We start from the raw sequence: 26,341 nt of genomic DNA on the forward strand, positions 1-26,341 counted from the left end.
GTAGGCTTGCCCCGAGGGGCGCTGGGAACTGTAGTTCGGGGAACCCGGAAGTAGAGCCGGACCCCCTGGGCAATAGACCTGTGCTGGAGACAGTGCAGAGAGATGGCTGAGGTGAGGAATTCCGGGGTGTTCTACCCTCCAGATGTAGCCTGCTCTGCATGCATGGTGGCCTGCTGTATGTGCTGCTGCAGCCATTGCTCTGCAGTCACAACATGAAACGTGTGTACGTGTGTGTGTGTGTATATATATATATATATATATATATAGTCTATTGTGGCTTTATTTTATACAATCCCTCAAGTATACAGTATGCTGCACATAGCATTCTATTGTATATAGGCCCTCATTCCGAGTTGTTCGCTCGGTAAAAATCTTCGCATCGCAGCGATTTTCCGCTTAATGCGCATGCGCAATGTTCGCACTGCGACTGCGCCAAGTAAATTTGCTATGCACTTAGTAATTTTACTCACGGCTTTTTCATCGGTCTGGCGATCGTAATGTGATTGACAGGAAATGGGTGTTACTGGGCGGAAACAGGCCGTTTTATGGGCGTGTGGGAAAAAACGCTACCGTTTCCGGAAAAAACGCAGGAGTGGCCGGAGAAACGGAGGAGTGTCTGGGCGAACGCTGGGTGTGTTTGTGACGTCAAACCAGGAACGACAAGCACTGAACTGATCGCAGATGCCGAGTAAGTCTGGAGCTACTCAGAAACTGCTACGAGGTGTGTAATCGCAATATTGCGAATACATCGTTCGCAATTTTAAGATGCTAAGATTCACTCCCAGTAGGCGGCGGCTTAGCATGAGCAAATCTGCTAAAATCCGCTTGCGAGCGAACAACTCGGAATGACCTCCATAGTTGTGTAGAGGTGGTACATATGTTTGTGTCAGGCTGGGTGCATGGGGTCTGGGCCACTACCTGCCTCAGAGGGTTCTCTGTCAGATCGCTCACATAAGCTTTGTGTAGCCGCAATGGAAGCCTTGCAGTACACACTGAGGCAGGAAACAGGGGTATCCATCTGTAGCCAATGGGCTTATTCAGGACTGAGCGAAGGGAGTGTATCAGGAACCTGGGAAAGCCTGTAAGTGGCCGCGCTCAGCCTAGTGTCACTCAGCATCTTCTAGTCATGACAGAAGTGGTACGTTTACTAGAACCTCAGCATGACCAGCCTCATCAGTAACGGATACTCGCCCCCTGTGTAAGTTGTGTGGTGTACGTCATATGTCTCATTTACTTTCTAGATGGATGATATAACCCTGAACCTTGGGGATCTTGATCTGACCTCGGATGATCTCACGTTGGACACAGTGAGCAGTGAGTGTCTGGCCTCTGATGGTCCGACCATCTCATCCCATTACTCCTTCACTTTATTTCTCCTCTCTAAATTCTAACCCTGTTTCTTTGGCCATCCTGTCCATGTGTCCCGCTTCTTACCCCCATGTGACCGCTCCCCAGCCCCCTCACTCACCACCTCTCTCTCACTCTCTCTGCTCAGTCCACATTCAGGAGAACCTGGAGGATGCTCTTGTGCAGGAAGCCTTGAAGACGGTGAGTGTGGTAGCAATACACATAGAGGAACATGGGGAATAGTACATAGCTAGTAACATTTGAGGTTGAAATGTATAACGTAGCGAAGACCTTAGGATGAGAGACAGCAACCATGCCCCTACATCTCCAAATCCATCTTGATCCAACTTTGTTTTTGCTCTCAGGGCGTTGACCTCCGACAATACTCCAAACAAGTGGAGATGGAACTACAGCAGATAGAACATGTGTCCATCAAAGACTGTATCCTTCCAAAACCATATGGTGACCTGACCCAGAGTCACTCTCCTACAGAAGTCCCTACTTGTGTCACACGGCAGGGATCCTTCCTCTCAGGGGTCTTCAGGACTAAACCAAAGTGTTGATTGTATGCCTATTCCATGCATTTTGTTGTTCTTGCCTCTTAGAGATATCTGTTTTCCTCAGCATCTACCAGATATTGAGCAGAGTCAGAACATCGCCTCTCTTCATAACCAGATCATTGCCTGTGACGCCATCCTGGAGGTGAAATTATCTCTTCTGTCCATACTTCTACAGTTGTCCATCTGCTTTTGTGTCTCTGGCTCCCGTCCCATAACGTTTTCCCTGTGGTTACTGCTACATCTCTACCATAATGCTCCCTTGTTGCATGTCCCATTTTTTTCTTCTTCCTTTTTTATGTGCAGAAATGCCACTTTGAGATGCATCTACCTGGTACTCTCATTGACAGGGTTGACCAAGGTCCTGTTGCTGCATTCTCCACAGGGGTGATCTGTGAGAGTAAAGGTGCTCTGTGGACTCCTGATAGCCCTGTCAAGCTTCCATACCCCATGAACTTCATGATCGTAGCTTCTCCCAAAAAGTTAAATGTTATTTATGTATTTGTGCGTAGAATCAGGAGCATTATTGCTGCTGGCCTTCATCCTCCATAAAATGCTCCGATCTGCCTGTGTCTGGCCAGTTTCTCCCATCATATTTATGCCCTTATTTATCAATGAGTGATACATTTCACTGTGAGTGATAAATTGCACCAGCCAATCCGCTCCAAACTGTCATTTTTCAAACAGTCTGTAACATGGAATCTAGTAGCTGATTGGCTGGTGCATTTTATCACTCACAGTGAAATGTATCACTCATTGATAAATAAGGGCACCAGTAAGAAATATTTCCCAACTCAATTGATGTTAACCTGTGCATGAAAATTGGGGCCTATGCACACACTTAGGTGCTTAATGTAACAAAATCCCTTGGGGGACACTGGATACCCTGGGGTATGGAGGACGGTGACAGGAGCTCAGGCACTTTTACTGTACCGGACGTTTTTTGCGATGCGGCTCCTTCCCGCGCTGGTAAATGATCGCCGCTGTTGATTTCACAGAGGATGGGCCTAATGCTGGGAGGGTTCCAGTCAGACCTCAGCTCCATCAGCTCGGAGATTCACACGTTGCAGGAGATGTCTCTCGCCATGAACATAAAGCTGAAGAACCGACAGACGGTCAGAAGTGAGCTGAGCGAGCTGGTCGATGAATTGATCATTCCCAACACGATGATCAGGTAATGGCACCGCCAAGACGTGTATTACAGCCCTGCGACCTTCCTACCTGCTCGGGACTACCTCAGACTTTCCATCTCTCCGTAGTGCGATCCTGGAAGTCCCCGTCACCGAACAGCAGTTTGTGGAGCAGCTGCAGGAACTGAACAATAAGATAAACTATGTAAAGGAGCAGGCCTTCAGGGACACGCAGGCCTGCGCAGATGTACAAGATACGCTACACAAACTCAAGATCAAGGTGTGTAACAATCCCAGGCTGTCTGTGCACCAGGCAGACGTATTTATTCTAAATGTAATAGGGAATCAGGCAGACTTTTGGTTTTATGCTAACCTGACTTGCATTAGATTAATTAACACCGAGTAGTTGCTGTTGGGTAACTGTTAGGTAGTGTTATTGCAGCCATATTGTTAAAGTCCCTACAGCCTGCGGCAGCAGCCATCTTGTGGGTGATCTGGAATTCATGAGAATTAGTGATGTCATGGAGACTGAAACTTCATTATTTAGTATATTATGTATGGTTCATTAAAGCGTATGTCCCGTCACCAGGTCCTTTTCTATTGATGCATTGTATATTCCTTATTCATGGTTCATCCCACAGAGCAGCAGCCGTAACATTATGTAGGCCTGGGTAATTAATCGGCTGATTGGTGTTTATAACTTTTCCAGTCACGTTTCTAACGCTGCCGTTCTTGATTTTAGGCTGTTGCTAAAGTGCGCGAGTTTGTTCTGCAGAAGATCTACTCCTTCCGTAAACCCATGACTAATTATCAGATCCCCCAGAATGCACTGCTTAAGTACAGGTCGGTATACCCAGCTCACACAATGCTGTGTTCATAAATGTCTCTCTCTGTCAGAATGCAATACTCATTACCCCAGCATGCACTGCTCTGTGCTGCTCACTCCATCCCATATCCCAGCATGCACTGCTCCGTGCTGCTCACTCCATCACAAACCCCAGCATGCACTGCTCCGTACAGCTCACTCCATTACATACCCCAGCATGCATTGCTCCGTACTGCTCACTCCATCACATACCCCAGCATGCACTGCTCCGTACCACTCACACCATCACATACCCCAGCATGCACTGCTCCGTACCACTCACACCATCACATACCTCAGCATGCACTGCTCCGTACCACTCACACCATCGCATACCCCTGCATGCACTGCTCCTTAACACTCATTCCATCACATACCCCAGCATGCACTGCTCTGTACAGATTACTCCATCACATACCCTCTGTACAGGTCACTCCATCACATACCCCAGCATGCACTGCTCCGTGCTGCTCACTCCATCACAAACCCCAGCATGCACTGCTCCGTACAGCTCACTCCATCACATACCCCAGCATGCACTGCTCCGTAGCACTCACACCATCACATACCCCAGCATGCACTGCTCCGTACCACTCACACCATCGCATACCCCTGCTTGCACTGCTCCTTAACACTCATTCCATCACATACCCCAGCATGCACTGCTCCTTAACGCTTATTCCATCACATACCACAGCATGCACTGCTCTGTACAGATCACTCCATCACATACCCTCTGTACAGGTCACTCCATCACATACCCCAGCATGCACTGCTCCTTAACACTCATTCCATCACATACCCCAGCATGCACTGCTCCGTACCACTCACACCATCGCATACCCCTGCATGCACTGCTCCATGCCACTCACACCATCAACACACCCCAGCATGCACTGCTCCGTACAACTCACACCATCACATACTGCAGCATGCACTGCTCCGTATCACTCACACCATCACATACCCCAGCATGCACTGCTCCGTACCACTCACACCATCACATACCCCAGCATGCACTGCTCCGTACCACTCACGCCATCACATACCCCAGCATGCACTGCTCCGTACCACTCACACCATCACATACCCCAGCATGCACTGCTCCGTACCACTCACACCATCACATACCCCAGCATGCACTGCTCCGTACCACTCACACCATCGCATACCCCTGCATGCACTGCTCCTTAACACTCATTCCATCACATACCCCAGCATGCACTGCTCTGTACAGATCACTCCATCACATACCCCAGCATGCACTGCTCCGTACCACTCACACCATCACATACCCCAGCATGCACTGCTCCGTACAACTCACTCCATCACATACCCCAGCATGCATTGCTCCGTACTGCTCACTTCATCACATACCCCAGCATGCACTGCTCCGTACCACTCACACCATCACATACCCCAGCATGCACTGCTCCGTGCCACTCACACCATCACATACCCCAGCATGCACTGCTCTGTACAGATCACTCCATCACATACCCCAGCGTGCACTGCTCTGTACAGATCACTCCATCACATACCCCAGCATGCACTGCTCTTACGCTTTTTTCTAAAGAGCTAACTGCTCAGATAGACATCCGTCCAACTAACTGTTATTGTACGTCTGATGTGGTTAAAGATTGCACCTGATCTACTAGGAAATGTGCGGTTCTGCAGGTTCTTCTATCAGTTCCTCCTGGGGAATGAGAGGTCAGTAGCTCAGGAAATCCAGGACGAGTATGTGGAGACCATGAGCAAGGTGTACCTGTCCTACTTTAAGTCGTATACCAACCGACTCATGAAGGTTCAGGTGAGACATGGTGGGGAGGGGGGTAGGTAAGTAGAATGTGATAAGGGAGTCTGTGGAATGAAGGAGATTATATAACCTGCTGCCTTCTCCATATGGCTGCAGTCTCCTATATGTAACATTGGTAACTGGGGGTGGCCTGATCCCTCCTTTATAATTCTCCCCCCTATTTACTTTTGACAATTTGTTTTCTTCCATTATACAAAGTAAAGCACTATAAAGCTATTTATCTGCTTCCATCTGACCCAGACGGCTGCTTCTGTGCCCATCTCTCTCTATTCTTCCCCCTTATCTTCTCTCTGACCTTATTTCAGTACGAGGAAGTCGCAGAGAAAGACGACCTGATGGGGATTGAAGACACAGCGAAGAAAGATATCCTTATGTGATGTTACATCCAGTTATCGGTCATCTCCGTGCCTTGTGCAACTTTATTTATTAAGGAATGATTGTCTAATGCAGTGGTCTCCAACCTTAATTGGGGTGTGAGCTACTTTCGGAAAATAAAACCTTTGAAGGAGCTCCCCCCCTCCCCCCAATGCTCGTGCGTTCCTGCAAAAGTGGGTGTGGCCTCACAACTACAAGTAATGCCCCCCGCGTAGTGCCAGATACACAAATAATGCCCCTCAGCAGTGCCAGATATACAAATAATGCCCCCCACCAGTGCCATTTAAAATGCCCCCCCCCCCCCCCCGTAGCGCCAGATAAAATGCACCCCGCAGTGTCCAATACAGTGCCCCACACAGTGCTAACCCTTGCTGGCTTCTACTGCCGCCGGTATTGCTCCTCCTGTATGAGGGACGGAAGGGGAGGAGAGCGCAGCGCACGCCTCTCCTGTGAAGTCCACAGAGCGGCTGCGGTGAGGGTGACAGAGTCTCCGGCAGCGGCGGGCATTTAAAATATGGTGCCGGTAAGTGAGCCAATCAAAACTCGCGGGCTGGCAGCCAATCAGGTGCCGCCACTGCCGGTCCACGAGCTCTGGTTGGCTGATGGCAGGCACCATATTAAAAATGAAGAGAGGAGGAGTGCCAGTGACTGCCCAAGCACTTGCGCTCTGTGAGCTACCAAAAATACTAAGGCGAGCTACGGGTTGGAGATCACTGGTCTAATGTGACCTGTTTGGGTATAGAAGTTTTTAATGCTCATCTCTTATATGGGTGCAAGTAATGCAGGTGTTCCACAGACTGCATATGGAAAGCAAAGACCGGACGCATTATGCAGGGAAATACATATAGATTTTAACTGTATGCAGTTAGATAGGTTCACCAAGGGGTGGGTATAGCTCAGTAGGGGCCTGCTTCAGAGGTGCATGTAGTGTTGATGTCGGACGCAACCGGACAATGTTTTAAGTCTGCACATATGTCACACTGCACATGCGTCCCAATGGTTACCATCGTGGGACGAAGAAGGAATTTGGTTGTAGAGAGAGGCAATTTTAGTGGGCATTCCTTGGAAGTGTCAGGGGTGGTTAGCCAGATGCGCTGGTGACGGCGACAATGTTCCGACAGACATTCTGCGCCTCCATAGGGGTTGGCGCAATATACGATGGTGTATCTTTGTATGCACAACGGTGTATTAGCACTGCAGCCGGTGGAAATCGCATCAGGAAGCCCATTGGCTGCAGCATCGGCATAAAGATGCAGTCGCACTGCACAATAAGATGCAGTCGCTGCTGCAAAAGCGTTCATTTCTAAATCGGGCCCTATGTGTGTTTTGTTCAGTCCCGCCAGGCATCTCAAGGCTAGATGTATGAGGACACATCTATATGTATCAGAGTGGCTGAATACCCCGGCAGTATTGGAAGGTAACGTACCTTTCTGCAGCAGGGTACATAGGGTTTCCACAGGGAAACATCGGGATGTAGTGGTGGATGAGGCATCCGGGCACCAAACAGTTAAAGCTTTAGCTGTCCCAGGATGCATAGCTTCACTCCTTTATAACCTCTCCTCCATGCACTGGCGGGTTGTGAAATTTCCATGAGTAGACCTGCATTGCTGGCGTAAGTCAGAGAGTCGGACTACTTCTCCTTAACCCCATCACGCTTCTTCTCAAAGCCGGCATTACGGAGCAAGAACACGGTGTTTACAGTGGGTAACAGAGCCGCCATCATCAGTCCGACTGAGCTGGAGGGTCCGATCATAGTGCCGCACACAGCCCAGAGGAGCGACGTCAGGGTGAGTGCCGTCGCTAGAGTTAGGTGATAAAGCCAGGGCATTTCCTTAGGAGCTTAAAAATAAGATTTTACTTACCGATAAATCTATTTCTCATAGTCCGTAGTGGATGCTGGGGACTCCGTCAGGACCATGGGGAATAGCGGCTCCGCAGGAGACAGGGCACAAAAAGTAAGCTTTTAGGATCACATGGTGTGTACTGGCTCCTCCCCCTATGACCCTCCTCCAAGCCTCAGTTAGGTACTGTGCCCGGACGAGCGTACACAATAAGGAAGGATCTTGAATCCCGGGTAAGACTCATACCAGCCACACCAATCACACCGTACAACCTGTGATTTGAACCCAGTTAACAGTATGATAACAACGAAGGAGCCTCTGAAAAGATGGCCCACAACAATAATAACCCGATTTTTGTAACAATAATTATGTACAAGTAATGCAGACAATCCGCACTTGGGATGGGCGCCCAGCATCCACTACGGACTATGAGAAATAGATTTATCGGTAAGTAAAATCTTATTTTCTCTAACGTCCTAGTGGATGCTGGGGACTCCGTCAGGACCATGGGGATTATACCAAAGCTCCCAAACGGGCGGGAGAGTGCGGATGACTCTGCAGCACCGAATGAGAGAACTCCAGGTCCTCCTCAGCCAGGGTATCAAATTTGTAGAATTTTACAAACGTGTTCCCGCCTGACCACGTAGCTGCTCGGCAAAGTTGTAAAGCCGAGACCCCTCGGGCAGCCGCCCAAGATGAGCCCACCTTCCTTGTGGAATGGGCATTTACAGATTTTGGCTGTGGCAGGCCTGCCACAGAATGTGCAAGTTGAATTGTACTACAAATCCAACGAGCAATAGTCTGCTTAGAAGCAGGAGCACCCAGCTTTTTGGGTGCATACAATATAAACAGCAAGTCAGACTTTCTGACTCCAGCCGTCCTGGAATTATATATATATATATATATATATATATATATATATATATATATATTTTCAGGGCCCTGACAACGTCTAGCAACTTGGAGTCCTCCAAGTCCCTAGTAGCCGCAGGCACCACAATAGGTTGTTTCAGGTGAAACGCTGACACCACCTTAGGAAGAAACTGGGGACGAGTCCCAGTTCTGCCCCGTCCGAATGGAAAATCAAATATGGGCTTTTGTAAGACAAAGCCGCCAATTCTGACAATCGCCTGGCCGAGGCCAGGGCCAACAGCATGGTCACTTTCCATGTGAGATATTTCAAATCCACAGATTTGAGCGGTTCAAACCAATATGATTTGAGGAATCCCAACACTACTTTGAGATCCCACGGTGCCACTGGAGGCACAAAAGGGGCTGTATATGCAATACTCCCTTGACAAATGTCTGGACTTCAGGAACTGAAGCCAATTCTTTCTGGAAGAAAATCTACAGGGCCGAAACTTGAACCTTAATGGACCCCAATTTGAGGCTCATAGACACTCCTGTTTTCAGGAAGTGCAGAAATCGACCTAGTTGAAATTTCTTCGTGGGGCCTTCCTGGCCTCACCCACGCAACATATTTTCACCACATGTGGTGATAACGTTGTGCGGTCACCTCCTTCCTGGCTTTGACCAGGGTAGGTATGACCTCTTCCGGAATGCCTTTTCCCTTAGAATCCGGCGTTCAACCGCCATGCCGTCAAACGCAGCCGCGGTAAGTCTTGGAACAGACATGGTACTTGCTGAAGCAAGTCCCTTCTTAGCTCCTGAGGCCATTAGTCCTCTATGAGCATCTCTTGAAGTTCCGGGTACCAAGTCCCTCTTGGCCAATCCGGAGCCACGAGTATAGTTCTTACTCCTCTACGTCTTATAATTTTCAATACCTTGGTTATGAGAAGCAGAGGAGGGAACACATACACCGACTGTTACACCCACGGTGTTACCAGGACATCCACAGCTATCGCCTGAAGGTCTCGTGACCTGGCGCAATACCTGTCCCGTTTTTTGTTCGGGCGGGACGCCATCATGTCCACCTTTGGTCTTTCCCAACGGTTCACAATCATGCGGAAAACTTCCCTATGAAGTTCCCACTCTCCCGGGTGGAGGTCGTGCCTGCTGAGGAAGTCTGCTTCCCAGTCGTCCACTCCCGGAATGAACACTGCTGACAGTGCTATCACATGATTTTCCGCCTAGCGAAAAATCCTTGCAGTTTTGCCACTGCCCTCCTGCTTCTTGTGCCGCCCTTTCTGTTTACGTGGGCGACTGCCGTGATGTTATCCCACTGGATCAATACCGGCTGACCTTGAAGCAGAGGTCTTGCTAAGTTTAGAGCATTATAAATTTGCTCTTAGCTCCAGTATATTTATGTGGAGAGAATTCTCCAGACTTGATCCCACTCCCTGGAAATTTTTTCCCTGTGTGACTGCTCCCCAGCCTCTCAGGCTGGCCTCCGTGGTCACCAGCATCCAATCCTGAATGCCGAATCTACGGCCCTCTAGAAGATGAGCACTCTGTAATCACCACAGGAGAGACACCCTTGTCCTTGGATATAGGGTTATCCGCTGATGCATCTGAAGATGCGATCCGGACCATTTGTCCAGCAGATCCCACTGAAGAGTTCTTGCGTGAAATCTGCCGAATGGAATCGCTTCGTAATAAGCCACCATTTTTACCAGGACTCTTGTGCAATGATGCACTGACACTTTTCCTGGTTTTAGGAGAATCCCGATTAGCTCGGATAACTCCCTGGCTTTCTCCTCTGGGAGAAACACCTTTTTCTGGACTGTGTCCAGAATCATCCCTAGGACCAGCAGACGTGTCGTCGGAACAACTGCGGTTTTGGAATATTTAGAATCCACCCGTGTTGTCGTAGAACTACTTGAGATAGTGCTACTCCGACCTCTAACTGTTCTCTGGACCTTGTTCTTATCAGGAGGTCGTCCATTTTCTTTGAAGACGAATCCTCATTTCGGTCATTACCTTGGTAAGGACCCGGGGTGCCTTGGACAATCCAACGGCATCGTCTGAAACTGATAGTGACAGTTCTGTACCACGAACCTGAGATACCCTTGGTGAGAAAGGCAAATTTTGGGACATGGAGGTAAGCATCCCTGATGTCCCGGGACACCATATAGTCCCCTTCTTCCCGGTTCGCTATCACTGCTCTGAGTGACTCCATCTGGATTTGAACCTTTGTAAGTGTTCAAATATTTCAGATTTAGAATAGGTCTCACCTAGCCTTCTGGCTTCAGTACCACAATATAGTGTGGAATAATACCCCTTTCCCTGTTGTAGGAGGGGTAATTTTATTATCACCTGCTGGGAATACAGCTTGTGAATTGTTTTCAATACTGCCTCCCTGTCGGAGGGAGACATTGGTACAGCAGACTACAGGAACCTGCGAGGGGGAAACGTCTCGACATTCCAATCTGTACCCCTTGGATACTACTTGTAGGATCCAGGGGTCCTGTACGGTCCTAGCGTCATGCTGAGAACTTGGTAGAAGCGGTGGAGGGCTTCTGTTCCTGGGAATGGGCTGCCTGCTGCAGTCTTCTTCCCTTTCCTCTATCCCTGGGCAGATATGACTCTTATAGGGACGAAAGGACTGAGGCTGAAAAGACTGTGTCTTTTTCTGCAGAGATGTGACTTAGGGTAAAAAACGGTGGATTTTCCAGCAGTTGCCGTGGCTACCAGGTCCCATGGACCGACCCCAAATAACTCCTCCCCTTTATACGGCAATACATCTTTGTGCCGTTTGGAATCTGCATCACCTGACCACTGTCGTGTCCATAAACATCTTCTTGCAGATATGGACATCGCATTTACTCTTGATGCCAGAGTGCAAATATCCCTCTGCGCATCTCGCATATATAGAAATGCATCCTTTAAATGCTCTATAGTCAATAAAATACTGTCCCTGTCAAGGGTATCAATATTTTTAGTCAGGGAATCCGACCAAGCCACCTCAGCTCTGCACATCCAGGCTGAGGCGATCGCTGGTCGCAGTATAACACCAGCATGTGTGTGTATACTTTTTAGGATATTTTCCAGCCTCCTATCAGCTGGCTCCTTAAGTACGGCCCTATCTGTAGATGGTACCGCCACTTGTTCTGATAAGCATGTGAGCGCCTTATCCACCCTAAGGGGTGTTTCCCAACGCGCCCTAACTTCTGGCGGGAAAGGGTATACCGCCAATAATTTTCTATCGGGGGAAACCCACGCATCATCACACACTTCATTTAATTTATCTGATTCAGGAAAAACTACAGGTAGTTTTTTCACATCCCACATAATACCCTTTTTTGTGGTACTTGTAGTATCAGAAATATGTAACACCTCCTTCATTGCCCTTAACGTGTGGCCCTAAAGGAAAATACGTTTGTTTTTTCACCGTCGACACTGAAATCAGTGTCCGTGTCTGGGTCTGTGTCGACCGACTGAGGTAAATGGGCGTTTTACAGCCCCTGACGGTGTTTGAGACGCCTGGACAGGTACTAATTTGATCGCCGGCCGTCTCATGTCGTCAACCGGCTTGCAGCGTGTTGACATTATCACGTAATTCCATAAATAAGCCATCCATTCCGGTGTCGACACCCTAGAGAGTGACATCACCATTACAGGCAATTTGCTCCGCCTCCTCACCAACATTTTCCTCATACATGTCGACACACACGTACCGACATACAGCACACACATAGGGAATGCTCTGATAGAGGACAGGACCCACTAGCCCTTTGGGGAGACAGAGGGAGAGTTTGCCAGCACACACCAAAACGCTATAATTATACAGGGACAACCTTTATATAAGTGTTCCTCCCTTATAGCATTTAATATATATTCATATCGCCAAATCAGTGCCCCCCCTCTCTGTTTTTAACCCTGTTTCTGTAGTGCAGTGCAGGGGAGAGCATGGGAGCCTTCCCACCAGCATTTCTGTGAGGGAAAATGGCGCTGTGTGCTGAGGAGAATAGGCCCCGCCCCCTTTTCGGCGGGCTTCTTCTCCGGAGTTTGTGATGTCTGGCAGGGGTTAAATACATCCATATAGCCTCAAGGGCTATATGTGATGTATTTTTCGCCATACAGGTATTATACATTGCTGCCCAGGGCGCCCCCCCCCCCGCGCCCTGCACCCTCCGTGACCGCTGTGTGAAGTGTGCTGACAACAATGGCGCACAGCTGCAGTGCCTGGTTCCGGACCTCTTCAATTTTCAGCATCTGCAAGGGGGGTCGGCGGCGCGGCTCCGGGACGAACCCCAGGGCGAGACCTGTGTTCCGACTCCCTCTGGAGCTAATGGTGTCCAGTAGCCTAAGAAGCCAATCCATCCTGCACGCAGGTGAGTTCACTTCTCTCCCCTAAGTCCCTCGTAGCAGTGAGCCTGTTGCCAGCAGGACTCACTGAAAATAAAGAACCTAAAAACTTTTTCCAAGCAACTCTTTAAGAGAGCCACCTAGATTGCACCCTGCTCGGACGGGCACAAAAACCTAACTGAGGCTTGGAGGAGGGTCATAGGGGGAGGAGCCAGTACACACCATGTGATCCTAAAAGCTTACTTTTTGTGCCCTGTCTCCTGCGGAGCCGCTATTCCCCATGGTCCTGACGGAGTCCCCAGCATCCACTAGGACGTTAGAGAAAGTCCAAGAGGAATAAAAGTTTCAGCGTTAATAAAGTTAAAAAATAAAAATGACCCAGGCACAATAAGTTCAGCTTTCAGGTAGATGGGGTGCAGCAAGCTTTGAAGTGGTCTGTACCGTGTAAATTTGGTGTAGTTGAGGTGCAAAATGGTGGTACAGCATGTGATCCCGGGAGGGAGGGCTTTGCCTGTAAGTGAGAGGCTGGAGGGGGGAGGGGGGGGATAGGTCTCGTTATAAAGTGGTGGCTGTGGTTAATGTTTCCTTTTTCTTCCCATTTCCCTGTTTTCCCCGCAGTACCCGTTTGAGTCCCTGTTCCGCAGCCAGCACTATGCCCTCCTTGATAACAGCTGCCGGGAATTCCTCTTCTTGTCTGACTTCTTCCTGGTGAGCGGAATGGCGGCTCAGGATCTGTTTAACTCGGTGATGGGCCGGAGCCTATCCATGTTCCTGGTGAGTGTGCGTTCACAGTACCATGTCCCAGAGTGAGTGGCGACAGCCTGATCTATCCCTAGATAACCTGTGTTGTGTGCCTGTGAATATGACGGTGTATGTGCATGCATGCCCCTTACCATAAGGGTAATTCTACCGCATAATAAAGCAATCCTCTTCCCCCTAACAGAAACACATTGACTCCTATGTGTCGGATTGTTATGACAGCATCGCCATTTTCCTGTGCATACACATCGTGCTGCGGTTTAAAGGCATCGCTCAGCGGAGAGACATTCCTGCTATAGACAAGTGAGACATCGTTATTGGAGATGGTTACATATATCTGAGGAGGTGTCATGGCCTGCCGGCAGATGCTTAGTTTGGTGTCTGTCTGCTGTGTGTTCAGCAGTAATGTATACTCTGTGTTTAGTGCAGTAATGGGCAACCTGTCATGCTATAAGGGCTACGGATGTGGCCCTCCAACCTTCTAGCTAAAGGGATCCACGTTATACTTTTTAAATAGAAAAAGAAAAACAGTCTCATACCAAAATGCCCCCACGTTCCACTTACATGTTCCAAAATGACTCAATAGGCCACAAAATGCCCCCCCCCCCCCCCACAAACACTAATACCTTATGCCAGGAAAAGCACATTCATAGTTTGACATAAACCCAAATTGCAACACAGAAAGACGTTTGCTATCGGCGCTAACAATAATATATTTCAAGTCTGTGTGTAGCAAATAAAACAAAGGGTGTTTTGTCATATTTTGACCAACACATTTAAGCTTGCAGACCACGTCAAGGGACCCCAATTTTCTGCAAGTCCCTACACTAGCCTGTATGCCCGCACAGCATTGCATTGCAGGTAAATGTACTCACGTCCCAGAGGGGAACATCTGTACAAGGCTGACTTATGAGCCACACCCAACTAGGCCTTATAAAGCCTTAATTGTAAGCGCCATGATAGCACCAGGCAAAATATGTTTAAATTGAAAAGAAATATGCCCACGCTCGGTTTTACCCTTATTGTAAGTGGAACCAGCTGTGTGGCAATATTGATGCCATATATGTATACAAAATGTACATTTACCTGCAATGTGTTGGTGTGCTGAGCGTATAGGCCAGTGTAAGGACATGCAGACACTTGGGGTCCCTTGACATGGGCTGCAAGCTTAAATGTTTTGATCACAATATTACAAAACCCCTCTATTGTATTTGCTACATACACACAGATTTGCTGTGTATTATTGTTAGCGCCGGTAGCAAAAGTCTTTCTGTTTTGTATACATATATGACATTAATATTGGCAGGCAGCTAGTACCATGTACAATATGGGTAAAACCGAGCAAGGGCATAATTATTTTCTGTTTTATAAAGCCAAGTTGCAATTCTTTTCCCCCCCACAGCTAGCTCTTTATTGCAGCGCACTAATTTTTCAACAATCAACCAAGTTTCCTACTGTGCACAGGATGGGGAAGGCTGCTGAAATATGGATTTTACAAACTAAAATAAAATACATTTGCGTCTTGTTCGGTTTGCGTTTTACATGCTCCGTGCGACTTGGGTGCTTATTGTCTCCACTCTCTGGCCATTACTGTAATGTGTAGGGTTGTGTACTGTGTTATGGACCATTATTTTGTGCTTGGTGAAGCCTCACCTCCTAATGGATTCCTGGCGTATATTAGCATTGGGAGGGAATCACATCTGGTACCTATACAGGGTTAGATACATAGAACGTTTGCAGCCAACTCTGCATAGGAAGCAAAATGCAACTTCTTTCCCAGGCACTTGTTGAGTTTACACTTGCATGCAAATTGCATCCAACTTTGAATTAGGTCTATGTAAAGTGCATAATACACTTTAGTCCTTATTAGATGAGCTGCGTGACATACAGTGTACGGTGATTCAGGCTTCAGTCTTATTCTCTGCTCTGTAAGAAAGTAGCAAACAATTTAGGGGGTGATTCCGACTTGATCGTAGCTGTGCTAAATTTAGCACAGCTACGATCAGGAACACAGACATGCGGGGGGACGCCCAGCACAGGGCTAGTCCGCCCCGCATCTCAGTCCCTGCCCCGTCGCTGAAGTGCAAAAGCATCGCCCAGCGGCGATGCTTTTGCACCTCAGGAGTAGCTCCTGGCCAGCGCAGCTTTTGTGTGCTGGCCAGGAGCTACTCGTCGCTGCCCGGTTCGTAGCGACTGCGTGTCAAGTCACGCAGCCGCTGCGGCCCGCCACGCGCACGGTCCGGCCATGCCTGCGTTGGCCGGACCGCGCCTCTAAAACGGCGGCTAAATGCTGCCGTGTCGCCCCCTCCCGCCCAGCGACCGCCTCTGCCTGAGGCAACGATCAGGTCAGAATGACCCCCTTAGATCTGAACTGCGAGACACAGGCAGGTCTCACTGGGCAGCCAGCTGCCTATCACTGGACTACTGCAGGTTGCTGACAGCGGACTGACGTTGTGATATTGACCAGCCCTGTATTATGATGCTGTACTGTAAGTGCTGAGACTGAGCGGATGTCTGTTATCTGTCCTGTGTATAACAGATACTGGGACACTCTACTTGACATGTTGTGGCCCCGCTTCCAGTATATCTTGGAGCTGAACATTCAGAGCATCCGCAACACGGACCCTCAGAGGCTGGGAACGCTGGACACCAGACCACACTACGTAATGACTTATTCCACTCGTGTCTAGCTATAACTACATGCATCTACATCCATCACATACATTCTCTGTGTGTACTTTCCTAGATAACCCGACGCTACGCAGAGTTTTCATCGGCCATCGTTAGTATAAACCAGACGTTTCCGAACGAGAAGACCAATGTCCTCCTGGGACAGCTGCAGGTAAGGGCAGATAGGGCAGTGCTGGCCATGCGTTCCTCGAAGTGGGCTTAATGTATGATGTGATGTTATGTGAGATGTGGCTACAAGCTCAGGGGCCAGTTCTGTTTGGAGCGAAGACGCAATCTGTAAATGTATGCATATGCCACAATTGCGGTAGCCCTGAGATCGCCCGATAAGGCTGCACACAATAAGCTGTGATTTCGGGTGGGGGGTGGAATCGGGGTGTAAAAGGGGTGATATGATGTGCCTTTGCTGGCATTTCCACGTCATTGTAATGGTACATTGCAGATATTGCCCGCAATTGTATCATCTTTTTAACGTTGTAACATAATAGAGCCCATAATGAGGTCCTTATGATACGACCGCAACATCAAAGGACAAGACTGCAGCATAGCCAACCAACTGGACTTACACTCGGGGATTCAGAAGTACAGACCAGTGATCGTGTGCGGAATCTTGGCGTTATCCTGGATGGTGGCTTGACACTTAAACATCAGATATCAGCCACAATCAAATCCTCATTCTTTCACCTGAGGAACATAGCCAGAATCAAGCACTTAATTCCCTCAGATGATATGCCAAAAGTCATCCATGCATTTGTATAATCTCAATTAAACTACTGTAATGCCCTCTACCTTGGTCTCCCAGCAAAAGAATTTCACCGCTTACAGCTGGTGCAAAACACAGCTGCCAGGCTGTTAACCAACCAGCCCCGTTCTAGCCACATAACACCCATCCTCTACTCCCTTCACTGGCTGCCTGTACGATGGCGAATCATCTTCAAGATTGGCTTACTGAGTTTCAAAGCATTACATGACCAAGGCCCAAGGTACCTGAAACAGCTTCTGACCCCATACTACCCCACTCGATTACTGCGATCTGTAGATGAAGGACTTTTAGCAGTACCTAGAATCTACCGTAATTCATCTGGGGGTCGAGCTTTTAGTCATGCGGCTCCGACTATATGGAACTCACTTCCCCGCACAGTGCGAGAGGCCCCAACTATAGAATCCTTCAAAAGTAGACTCAAGACTTTTCTGTTTACTCAGCATTTCCATAATGTCCCTTTTAGTATCTTCATGCTTCTGTATTTTATGAAAATGTACTTCATTATTTTCTGTACTATATTATGCTATGTATCTGTTAAGCGCCTTGGGTCCTATTGGAGAAAGAGCGCTATATAAATAAAATTATTATTATTATTATTATTATAATGGTTTTAAGAAAGACTAGGGGCCACAAAAAAGCCGTGGACCACTTCAGAGTGGAATCATGAATCTTTTTATATAGCTGCTTAATAGGGATCAGTTGTCTGACAGTGCTTCCCGAATATGAGAAAGCAAGGAGAGATGTCCCAGTATTAGGTGGACTGGTAGGTGGAGTGATCCCAACACTACCAGGAGTGATGTCCCAGTATTAGGTGATCTGGTAGGTGGAGTGATCCCACCACAGCCAGGAATGATGTCCCAAGAATAGGTGGTCTGGTAGGTGCGGTTATCCCACCACAGCCAGGAGTGATGTCCCAGTATTAGGTGATCTGGTAGGTGGGGTGATCCCACCACAGCCATGAGTGATGTCCCAATATTAGGTGGTCTAGTAGGTGGTGTGATCCCACCACAGCCAGTAGTGATGTCCCAATATTAGGTGGTCTGGTAGGTGGTGTGATCCCACCACAGCCAGTAGTGATGTCCCAGTATTAGGTGGTCTGGTAGGTAGGATGATCCCACCACAGCCAGCAGTGATGTCCCAGTATTAGGCGGTGTAGTAGGTAGCGTGATCCCACCACAGCCAGGAGTGATGTCCCAGTATTAGGTAATCTGGAAGGTGGGGTGATCCCACCACAGACAAACGCCAATAAGTGAGGACACAACAGTTCTTATGAGGACTAAGGGATACACCCAGGGAATGTAACTAATCAGAAACTACGCCTATCCCTTCCATTATAAACCAGTACACTAAGACGTCTGTTCTGCTTCTTTCGCAGGTGGAAGTGGAGAATTTTGTCCTGAGAATGGCCGCCGAGTTCTCCTCCAGGAAGGAGCAACTAATTTTCTTGATTAATAACTATGATATGTTGCTTGGGGTCCTCATGGTGAGTACCAGCCTGGCCAGTATTAAATGTTTCTATGTAGCGTGTCTCCATCCTCAATGCTGTGATCATTGTTCATCTTAAGGAACGGGCGTCTTCGGACAGTAAGGAGGTGGAGAGTTTCCAGCAGCTGCTGAACGCGCGGACACAGGTCAGTGACTACAGCGCCTTCCCGGTATTACTCTGTGCCATTACATTGTACAGGGAATAAACCCTTGAACTAAATTTCACATCCAATGGTAACTGTTCTGGGAGGTGCGGGTGGAAAATACCAATGATACCAACGTACGTAGGTGCTATAACATCAACCTTGTGTCCTTTACGATAATTTCAGTCAATTTTCCCTCTGTTTAAATTAAGTGATCATCTCTCATATCTTGTGTAGACTTCCTCCTGCATCATCCGTCTCTAACCTTTGTCACTTAGGAGTTTATAGAAGAGATTCTGTCCCCGTCCTTCGGAGGTATGATCTCCTTTGTGAAAGAATCCGAGTCTCTTATTGAGAAAGGTCAGCAGGATCGGCTCCGGAGTGAGGAAGGTGAGCGCCGCCCCTCCCGCCTCTGTCTGTGCCTCCCTGTGCGGCTGTATGACTGACTGACTCGTTTCCTTCCATCCAGCACGCGTGTCTCAGCTGGTGCGAGGCTTCTCTTCCACCTGGAAACAGGCAGTAGAGACGCTGAGCCAGGATGTCATGAGGTCGTTCACAAACTTCAAGAACGGCACCAGTATAATACAGGTATGTTCCCAAATAGCAGACTAATAAACTGTTTGAGTGGGGGAAGGACTCTCTGTTTTTGGATTGTTGGAACCCACACTGGATTGGTCCAGCCAGCGTCCAATCATTTGCTGTACTGTTATTCAGCATCCCTTCTGAAGTGTGACCATGAACGCTGCTCTTCAGAGGTAGATTTGGGAACTGCTCCTCATTGCTAAGGTGGATGTAACATTTAAGACTAAAAATGAATTCAGTCTGCTGTGAAGTTCGTACAAGTTCACAAATGCAGAACTTCCAGTAAATATGTTTGAAAGTGTTTGGATCTGTTACTATATGACGAGAAATTGCAGGGTCTAGATACCATAACCCACCCATGTTATACCCTTCCAGTACACACGTGTAACCTGGAGCTGAGCCGCATGTCCTAATGGCTTTGTTACATTTCATTGTTCCATAGAAACAATATGTAAGCCAGTAAAAATAAGATTTTACTTACCGATAAATCTATTTCTCGGAGTCCGTAGTGGATGCTGGGGTTCCTGAAAGGACCATGGGGAATAGCGGCTCCGCAGGAGACAGGGCACAAAAAGTAAAGCTTTTCCAGATCAGGTGGTGTGCACTGGCTCCTCCCCCTATGACCCTCCTCCAGACTCCAGTTAGGTACTGTGCCCGGACGAGCGTACACAATAAGGGAGGATTTTGAATCCCGGGTAAGACTCATACCAGCCACACCAATCACACCGTACAACTTGTGATCTAAACCCAGTTAACAGTATGATAACAGCGGAGCCTCTGAAAGATGGCTTCCTTCAACAATAACCCGAATTAGTTAACAATAACTATGTACAATTATTGCAGATAATCCGCACTTGGGATGGGCGCCCAGCATCCACTACGGACTCCGAGAAATAGATTTATCGGTAAGTAAAATCTTATTTTCTCTATCGTCCTAGTGGATGCTGGGGTTCCTGAAAGGACCATGGGGATTATACCAAAGCTCCCAAACGGGCGGGAGAGTGCGGATGACTCTGCAGCACCGAATGAGAGAACTCCAGGTCCTCCTTAGCCAGAGTATCAAATTTGTAAAATTTTACAAACGTGTTCTCCCCTGACCACGTAGCTGCTCGGCAAAGTTGTAATGCCGAGACCCCTCGGGCAGCCGCCCAAGATGAGCCCACCTTCCTTGTGGAGTGGGCCTTTACAGATTTAGGCTGTGGCAGGCCTGCCACAGAATGTGCAAGTTGGATTGTGCTACAGATCCAACGAGCAATCGTCTGCTTAGACGCAGGAGCACCCATCTTGTTGGGTGCATACAATATAAACGAGTCAGATTTTCTGACTCCAGCTGTCCTTGCAATATATATTTTTAATGCTCTGACAACGTCCAGTAACTTGGAGTCCTCCAAGTCACTTGTAGCCGCAGGCACTACAATAGGCTGGTTCAGATGAAATGCTGACACCACCTTAGGGAGAAAATGCGGACGAGTCCGCAGTTCTGCCCTGTCCGAATGGAAAATCAGATATGGGCTTTTGTAAGATAAAGCTGCCAGTTCTGACACTCTCCTGGCCGAAGCCAGGGCTAGAAGCATGGTCACTTTCCATGTGAGATATTTCAAATCCACCTTCTTTAGTGGTTCAAACCAATGAGATTTTAGAAAGTCCAAAACCACATTGAGATCCCACGGTGCCACTGGAGGCACCACAGGAGGCTGTATATGTAGCACTCCCTTAACAAAGGTCTGGACTTCAGGGACTGAAGCCAATTCTTTTTGAAAGAAAATCGACAGGGCCGAAATTTGAACCTTAATAGATCCCAATTTGAGACCCATAGACAATCCTGATTGCAGGAAATGTAGGAATCGACCCAGTTGAAATTCCTCCGTCGGGGCACTCCGATCTTCGCACCACGCAACATATTTTCGCCAAATTCGGTGATAATGTTGCACGGTTACTTCCTTCCTTGCTTTAATCAAAGTAGGAATGACTTCTTCCGGCATGCCTTTTTCCTTTAGGATCCGGCGTTCAACCGCCATGCCGTCAAACGCAGCCGCGGTAAGTCTTGAAACAGACAGGGACCCTGCTGAAGCAAGTCCCTCCTTAGAGGTAGAGGCCACGGATCTTCCGTGATCATCTCTTGAAGTTCCGGGTACCAAGTCCTTCTTGGCCAATCCGGAACCACTAGTATCGTCCTTACGCCTCTTTGCCGTATAATTCTCAATACTTTTGGTATGAGAGGCAGAGGAGGAAACACATACACCGACTGGTACACCCAAGGCGTTACCAGCGCGTCCACAGCTATTGCCTGCGGATCTCTTGACCTGGCGCAATACCTGTCCAGTTTTTTGTTGAGGCGAGACGCCATCATGTCCACCATTGGTCTTTCCCAACGGGTTACCAGCAAGTGGAAGACTTCTGGATGAAGTCCCCACTCTCCCGGGTGAAGATCGTGTCTGCTGAGGAAGTCTGCTTCCCAGTTGTCCACTCCCGGGATGAACACTGCTGACAGTGCTATCACATGATTCTCTGCCCAGCGAAGAATCCTTGCAGCTTCTGCCATTGCACTCCTGCTTCTTGTGCCGCCCTGTCTGTTCACATGGGCGACTGCCGTGATGTTGTCCGACTGGATCAACACCGGTTTTCCCTGAAGCAGAGGTTCTGCCTGGCTTAGAGCATTGTATATTGCTCTTAGTTCCAGAATGTTTATGTGAAGAGACGTTTCCAGGCTCGTCCATACTCCCTGGAAGTTTCTTCCTTGTGTGACTGCTCCCCAGCCTCTCAGGCTGGCGTCCGTGGTCACCAGGATCCAATCCTGTATGCCGAATCTGCGGCCCTCCAATAGATGAGCACTCTGCAACCACCACAGAAGAGACACCCTTGTCCTTGGAGACAGGGTTATCCGCAGGTGCATCTGAAGATGCGACCCTGACCATTTGTCCAACAGATCCCTTTGGAAAATTCTTGCGTGGAATCTGCCGAATGGAATTGCTTCGTAAGAAGCCACCATTTTTCCCAGGACTCTTGTGCATTGATGTACAGACACCTTTCCTGGTTTTAGGAGGTTCCTGACAAGCTCGGATAACTCCTTGGCTTTTTCCTCCGGGAGAAAAACCTTTTTCTGAACCGTGTCCAGAATCATCCCTAGGAACAGCAGACGAGTTGTCGGCATTAACTGGGATTTTGGAATATTCAGAATCCACCCGTGCTGTTTTAGCACTTCTTGAGACAGTGCTAATCCCATCTCTAGCTGTTCTCTGGACCTTGCCCTTATTAGGAGATCGTCCAAGTATGGGATAATTAATATGCCTTTTCTTCGAAGAAGAATCATCATCTCGGCCATTACCTTTGTAAAGACCCGAGGTGCCGTGGACAATCCGAACGGCAGCGTCTGAAACTGATAGTGACAGTTTTGTACAACGAACCTGAGGTACCCCTGGTGTGAGGGGTAAATTGGAACGTGGAGATGCGCATCCTTGATGTCCAAGGATACCATAAAGTCCCCCTCTTCCAGGTTCGCTATCACTGCTCTGAGTGACTCCATCTTGAACTTGAACTTCTTTATGTACAGGTTCAAGGACTTCAGATTTAGAATAGGCCTTACCGAGCCATCCGGCTTCGGTACCACAAAAAGAGTGGAATAATACCCCTTCCCTTGTTGTAGAAGAGGTACCTTGACTATCACCTGCTGAGAGTACAGCTTGTGAATGGCTTCCAAAACCGTCTCCCTTTCGGAGGGGGACGTTGGTAAAGCAGACTTCAGGAAACGGCGAGGTGGATCTGTCTCTAATTCCAACCTGTACCCCTGAGATATTATCTGCAGGATCCAGGGATCTACCTGCGAGTGAGCCCACTGCGCGCTGTAATTTTTGAGACGACCACCCACCGTCCCCGAGTCCGCTTGAGAAGCCCCAGCGTCATGCTGAGGCTTTTGTAGAAGCCGGGGAAGGCTTCTGTTCCTGGGAAGGAGCTGCCTGTTGCTGTCTCTTCCCTCGACCTCTGCCTCGTGGCAGATATGAATAGCCCTTTGCTCTCTTATTTTTAAAGGAACGAAAGGGCTGCGGTTGAAAAGTCGGTGCCTTTTTCTGTTGGGGAGTGACTTGAGGTAGAAAGGTGGATTTCCCGGCTGTAGCCGTGGCCACCAAATCTGATAGACCGACTCCAAATAACTCCTCCCCTTTATACGGCAAAACTTCCATATGTCGTTTTGAATCCGCATCGCCTGTCCACTGTCGCGTCCATAAAGCTCTTCTGGCCGAAATGGACATAGCACTTACCCGTGATGCCAGTGTGCAGATATCCCTCTGTGCATCACGCATATAAAGAAATGCATCCTTTATTTGTTCTAACGACAGTAAAATATTGTCCCTGTCCAGGGTATCAATATTTTCAATCAGGGACTCTGACCAAACTACCCCAGCACTGCACATCCAGGCAGTCGCTATAGCTGGTCGTAGTATAACACCTGCATGTGTGTATATACTTTTTTGGATATTTTCCATCCTCCTATCTGATGGATCTTTAAGTGCGGCCGTCTCAGGAGAGGGTAACGCCACTTGTTTAGATAAGCGTGTTAGCGCCTTGTCCACCCTAGGAGGTGTTTCCCAGCGCTCCCTAACCTCTGGCGGGAAAGGGTATAATGCCAATAATTTCTTTGAAATTATCAGCTTTTTATCAGGGGCAACCCACGCTTCATTACACACGTCATTTAATTCTTCTGATTCAGGAAAAACTATAGGTAGTTTTTTCACACCCCACATAATACCCTGTTTAGTGGTACCTGTAGTATCAGCTAAATGTAACGCCTCCTTCATTGCCAAAATCATATAACGTGTGGCCCTACTGGAAAATACGGTTGATTCGTCACCGTCACCACTGGAGTCAGTGCCTGTGTCTGGGTCTGTGTCGACCGACTGAGGCAAAGGGCGTTTCACAGCCCCTGACGGTGTTTGAGTCGCCTGGACAGGCACTAATTGATTGTCCGGCCGTCTCATGTCGTCAAACGACTGCTTTAGCGTGTTGACACTATCCCGTAGTTCCATAAATAAAGGCATCCATTCTGGTGTCGACTCCCTAGGGGGTGACATCCTCATATTTGGCAATTGCTCCGCCTCCACACCAATATCGTCCTCATACATGTCGACACACACGTACCGACACACAGCAGACACACAGGGAATGCTCCTAACGAAGACAGGACCCACTAGCCCTTTGGGGAGACAGAGGGAGAGTTTGCCAGCACACACCAAAAGCGCTATATATAACAGGGATAGCCTTATAATAAGTGCTCCCTTATAGCTGCTTTATATATATCAAAATATCGCCATAAATTTGCCCCCCCTCTCTGTTTTACCCTGTTTCTGTAGTGCAGTGCAGGGGAGAGACCTGGGAGCCGTCCTGACCAGCGGAGCTGTGAGAGGAAATGGCGCCGTGTGCTGAGGAGATAGGCCCCGCCCCTTTTCCGGCGGGCTCGTCTCCCGCTATTTAGTGAATCCAGGCAGGGGTTAAATATCTCCATATAGCCTCTGGGGGCTATATGTGAGGTATTTTTAGCCTTTATATAGGTTACATTTTGCCTCCCAGGGCGCCCCCCCCCAGCGCCCTGCACCCTCAGTGACTGCGTGTGAAGTGTGCTGAGAGGAAAATGGCGCACAGCTGCAGTGCTGTGCGCTACCTTTAGAAGACTGCAGGAGTCTTCAGCCGCCGATTCTGGACCTCTTCTGACTTCAGCATCTGCAAGGGGGCCGGCGGCGCGGCTCCGGTGACCATCCAGGCTGTACCTGTGATCGTCCCTCTGGAGCTGATGTCCAGTAGCCAAGAAGCCAATCCATCCTGCACGCAGGTGAGTTCACTTCTTCTCCCCTCAGTCCCTCGTTGCAGTGATCCTGTTGCCAGCAGGACTCACTGTAAAATAAAAAACCTAAGCTAAACTTTTTCTAAGCAGCTCTTTAGGAGAGCCACCTAGATTGCACCCTTCTCGGCCGGGCACAAAAATCTAACTCTAACTGGAGTCTGGAGGAGGGTCATAGGGGGAGGAGCCAGTGCACACCACCTGATCTGGAAAAGCTTTACTTTTTGTGCCCTGTCTCCTGCGGAGCCGCTATTCCCCATGGTCCTTTCAGGAACCCCAGCATCCACTAGGACGATAGAGAAATTATTATTCCTCTTTCGTCCTACCTGGAGCACGCTGCCAAAACTGTGGGATTAGTGAAGGCTGGAGGAGTGGGCACTAAATAGTTAAACTATTGATCTGTGTCAGACAACTGTTTAATTAAAGTGTACTCACCACTGAATCGTGGTGTACCTCGTTCCTTAGTGAAGTCACCAGTGATTGATCATAATCGGACACAAATTAGCAGCGCCGTCACAAATCTATCCATTAACGGTTGTACTAATTCTGCTTTTACCACAGGGGGCGCTTACACAGCTAATCCAGTACTATCACCGTTTCCATAAGATTCTGTCCCAGCCGCCTCTCCGGAATCTGCCGGTTTGTTCAGAGTTAATTAATCTTCATCACTTGATGGTAGAGCTGAAGAAGCACAAACCCAACTTCTGAGGGGAGACAGCAGTTTCACCTGCGCTAGATGTGTTTTTCTAAAACATCCACGTTACATAAATACTGTATCACAGAATCTGTGGTGTGACCCAAATGTGTCGCCACCACCGACGTTGTCACATGTCGCCCTGTCCTACTGTCACGCCGGAGATCAGGGCTTGTGCTAAATGTTTTGTCTTGTTTGTAAATTAATTTAATAAAGCAAAGTAGCCCCTTATTCTCTATTAAAGTAAGATAACACACA

General features: G+C 48.4%; 1 protein-coding gene across 3 annotated transcripts; it reads left to right on the top strand.

The window, feature by feature from the left end:
- The first annotated feature begins 3 nt into the window (after positions 1 to 3).
- VPS52 (VPS52 subunit of GARP complex) lies at positions 4 to 26,341 on the top strand. 3 transcript variants are annotated; one of them, XM_063938260.1, is made up of 20 exons: positions 4 to 111; positions 1,242 to 1,314; positions 1,496 to 1,548; positions 1,713 to 1,788; positions 1,982 to 2,049; positions 2,903 to 3,078; positions 3,164 to 3,314; positions 3,777 to 3,877; positions 5,577 to 5,709; positions 6,021 to 6,078; positions 7,744 to 7,877; positions 13,758 to 13,913; positions 14,083 to 14,201; positions 16,438 to 16,561; positions 16,645 to 16,740; positions 18,725 to 18,832; positions 18,915 to 18,980; positions 19,256 to 19,367; positions 19,447 to 19,565; positions 25,951 to 26,341. In XM_063938260.1, exons 1-20 carry the CDS (start codon positions 103 to 105, stop codon positions 26,095 to 26,097), a joined length of 2,079 nt encoding a protein of 692 aa, XP_063794330.1. In that variant the 5' UTR covers positions 4 to 102; the 3' UTR covers positions 26,098 to 26,341. The 3 variants fall into 3 exon arrangements, with proteins under 3 accessions (XP_063794330.1, XP_063794332.1, XP_063794331.1); XM_063938262.1 differs by lacking the exon at positions 4 to 111 and adding an exon at positions 157 to 175; XM_063938261.1 differs by lacking the exon at positions 4 to 111 and adding an exon at positions 199 to 219.

This window comes from Pseudophryne corroboree, chromosome 8, assembly GCF_028390025.1.
Source record: "Pseudophryne corroboree isolate aPseCor3 chromosome 8, aPseCor3.hap2, whole genome shotgun sequence".
NCBI lineage: Eukaryota > Metazoa > Chordata > Amphibia > Anura > Myobatrachidae > Pseudophryne > Pseudophryne corroboree.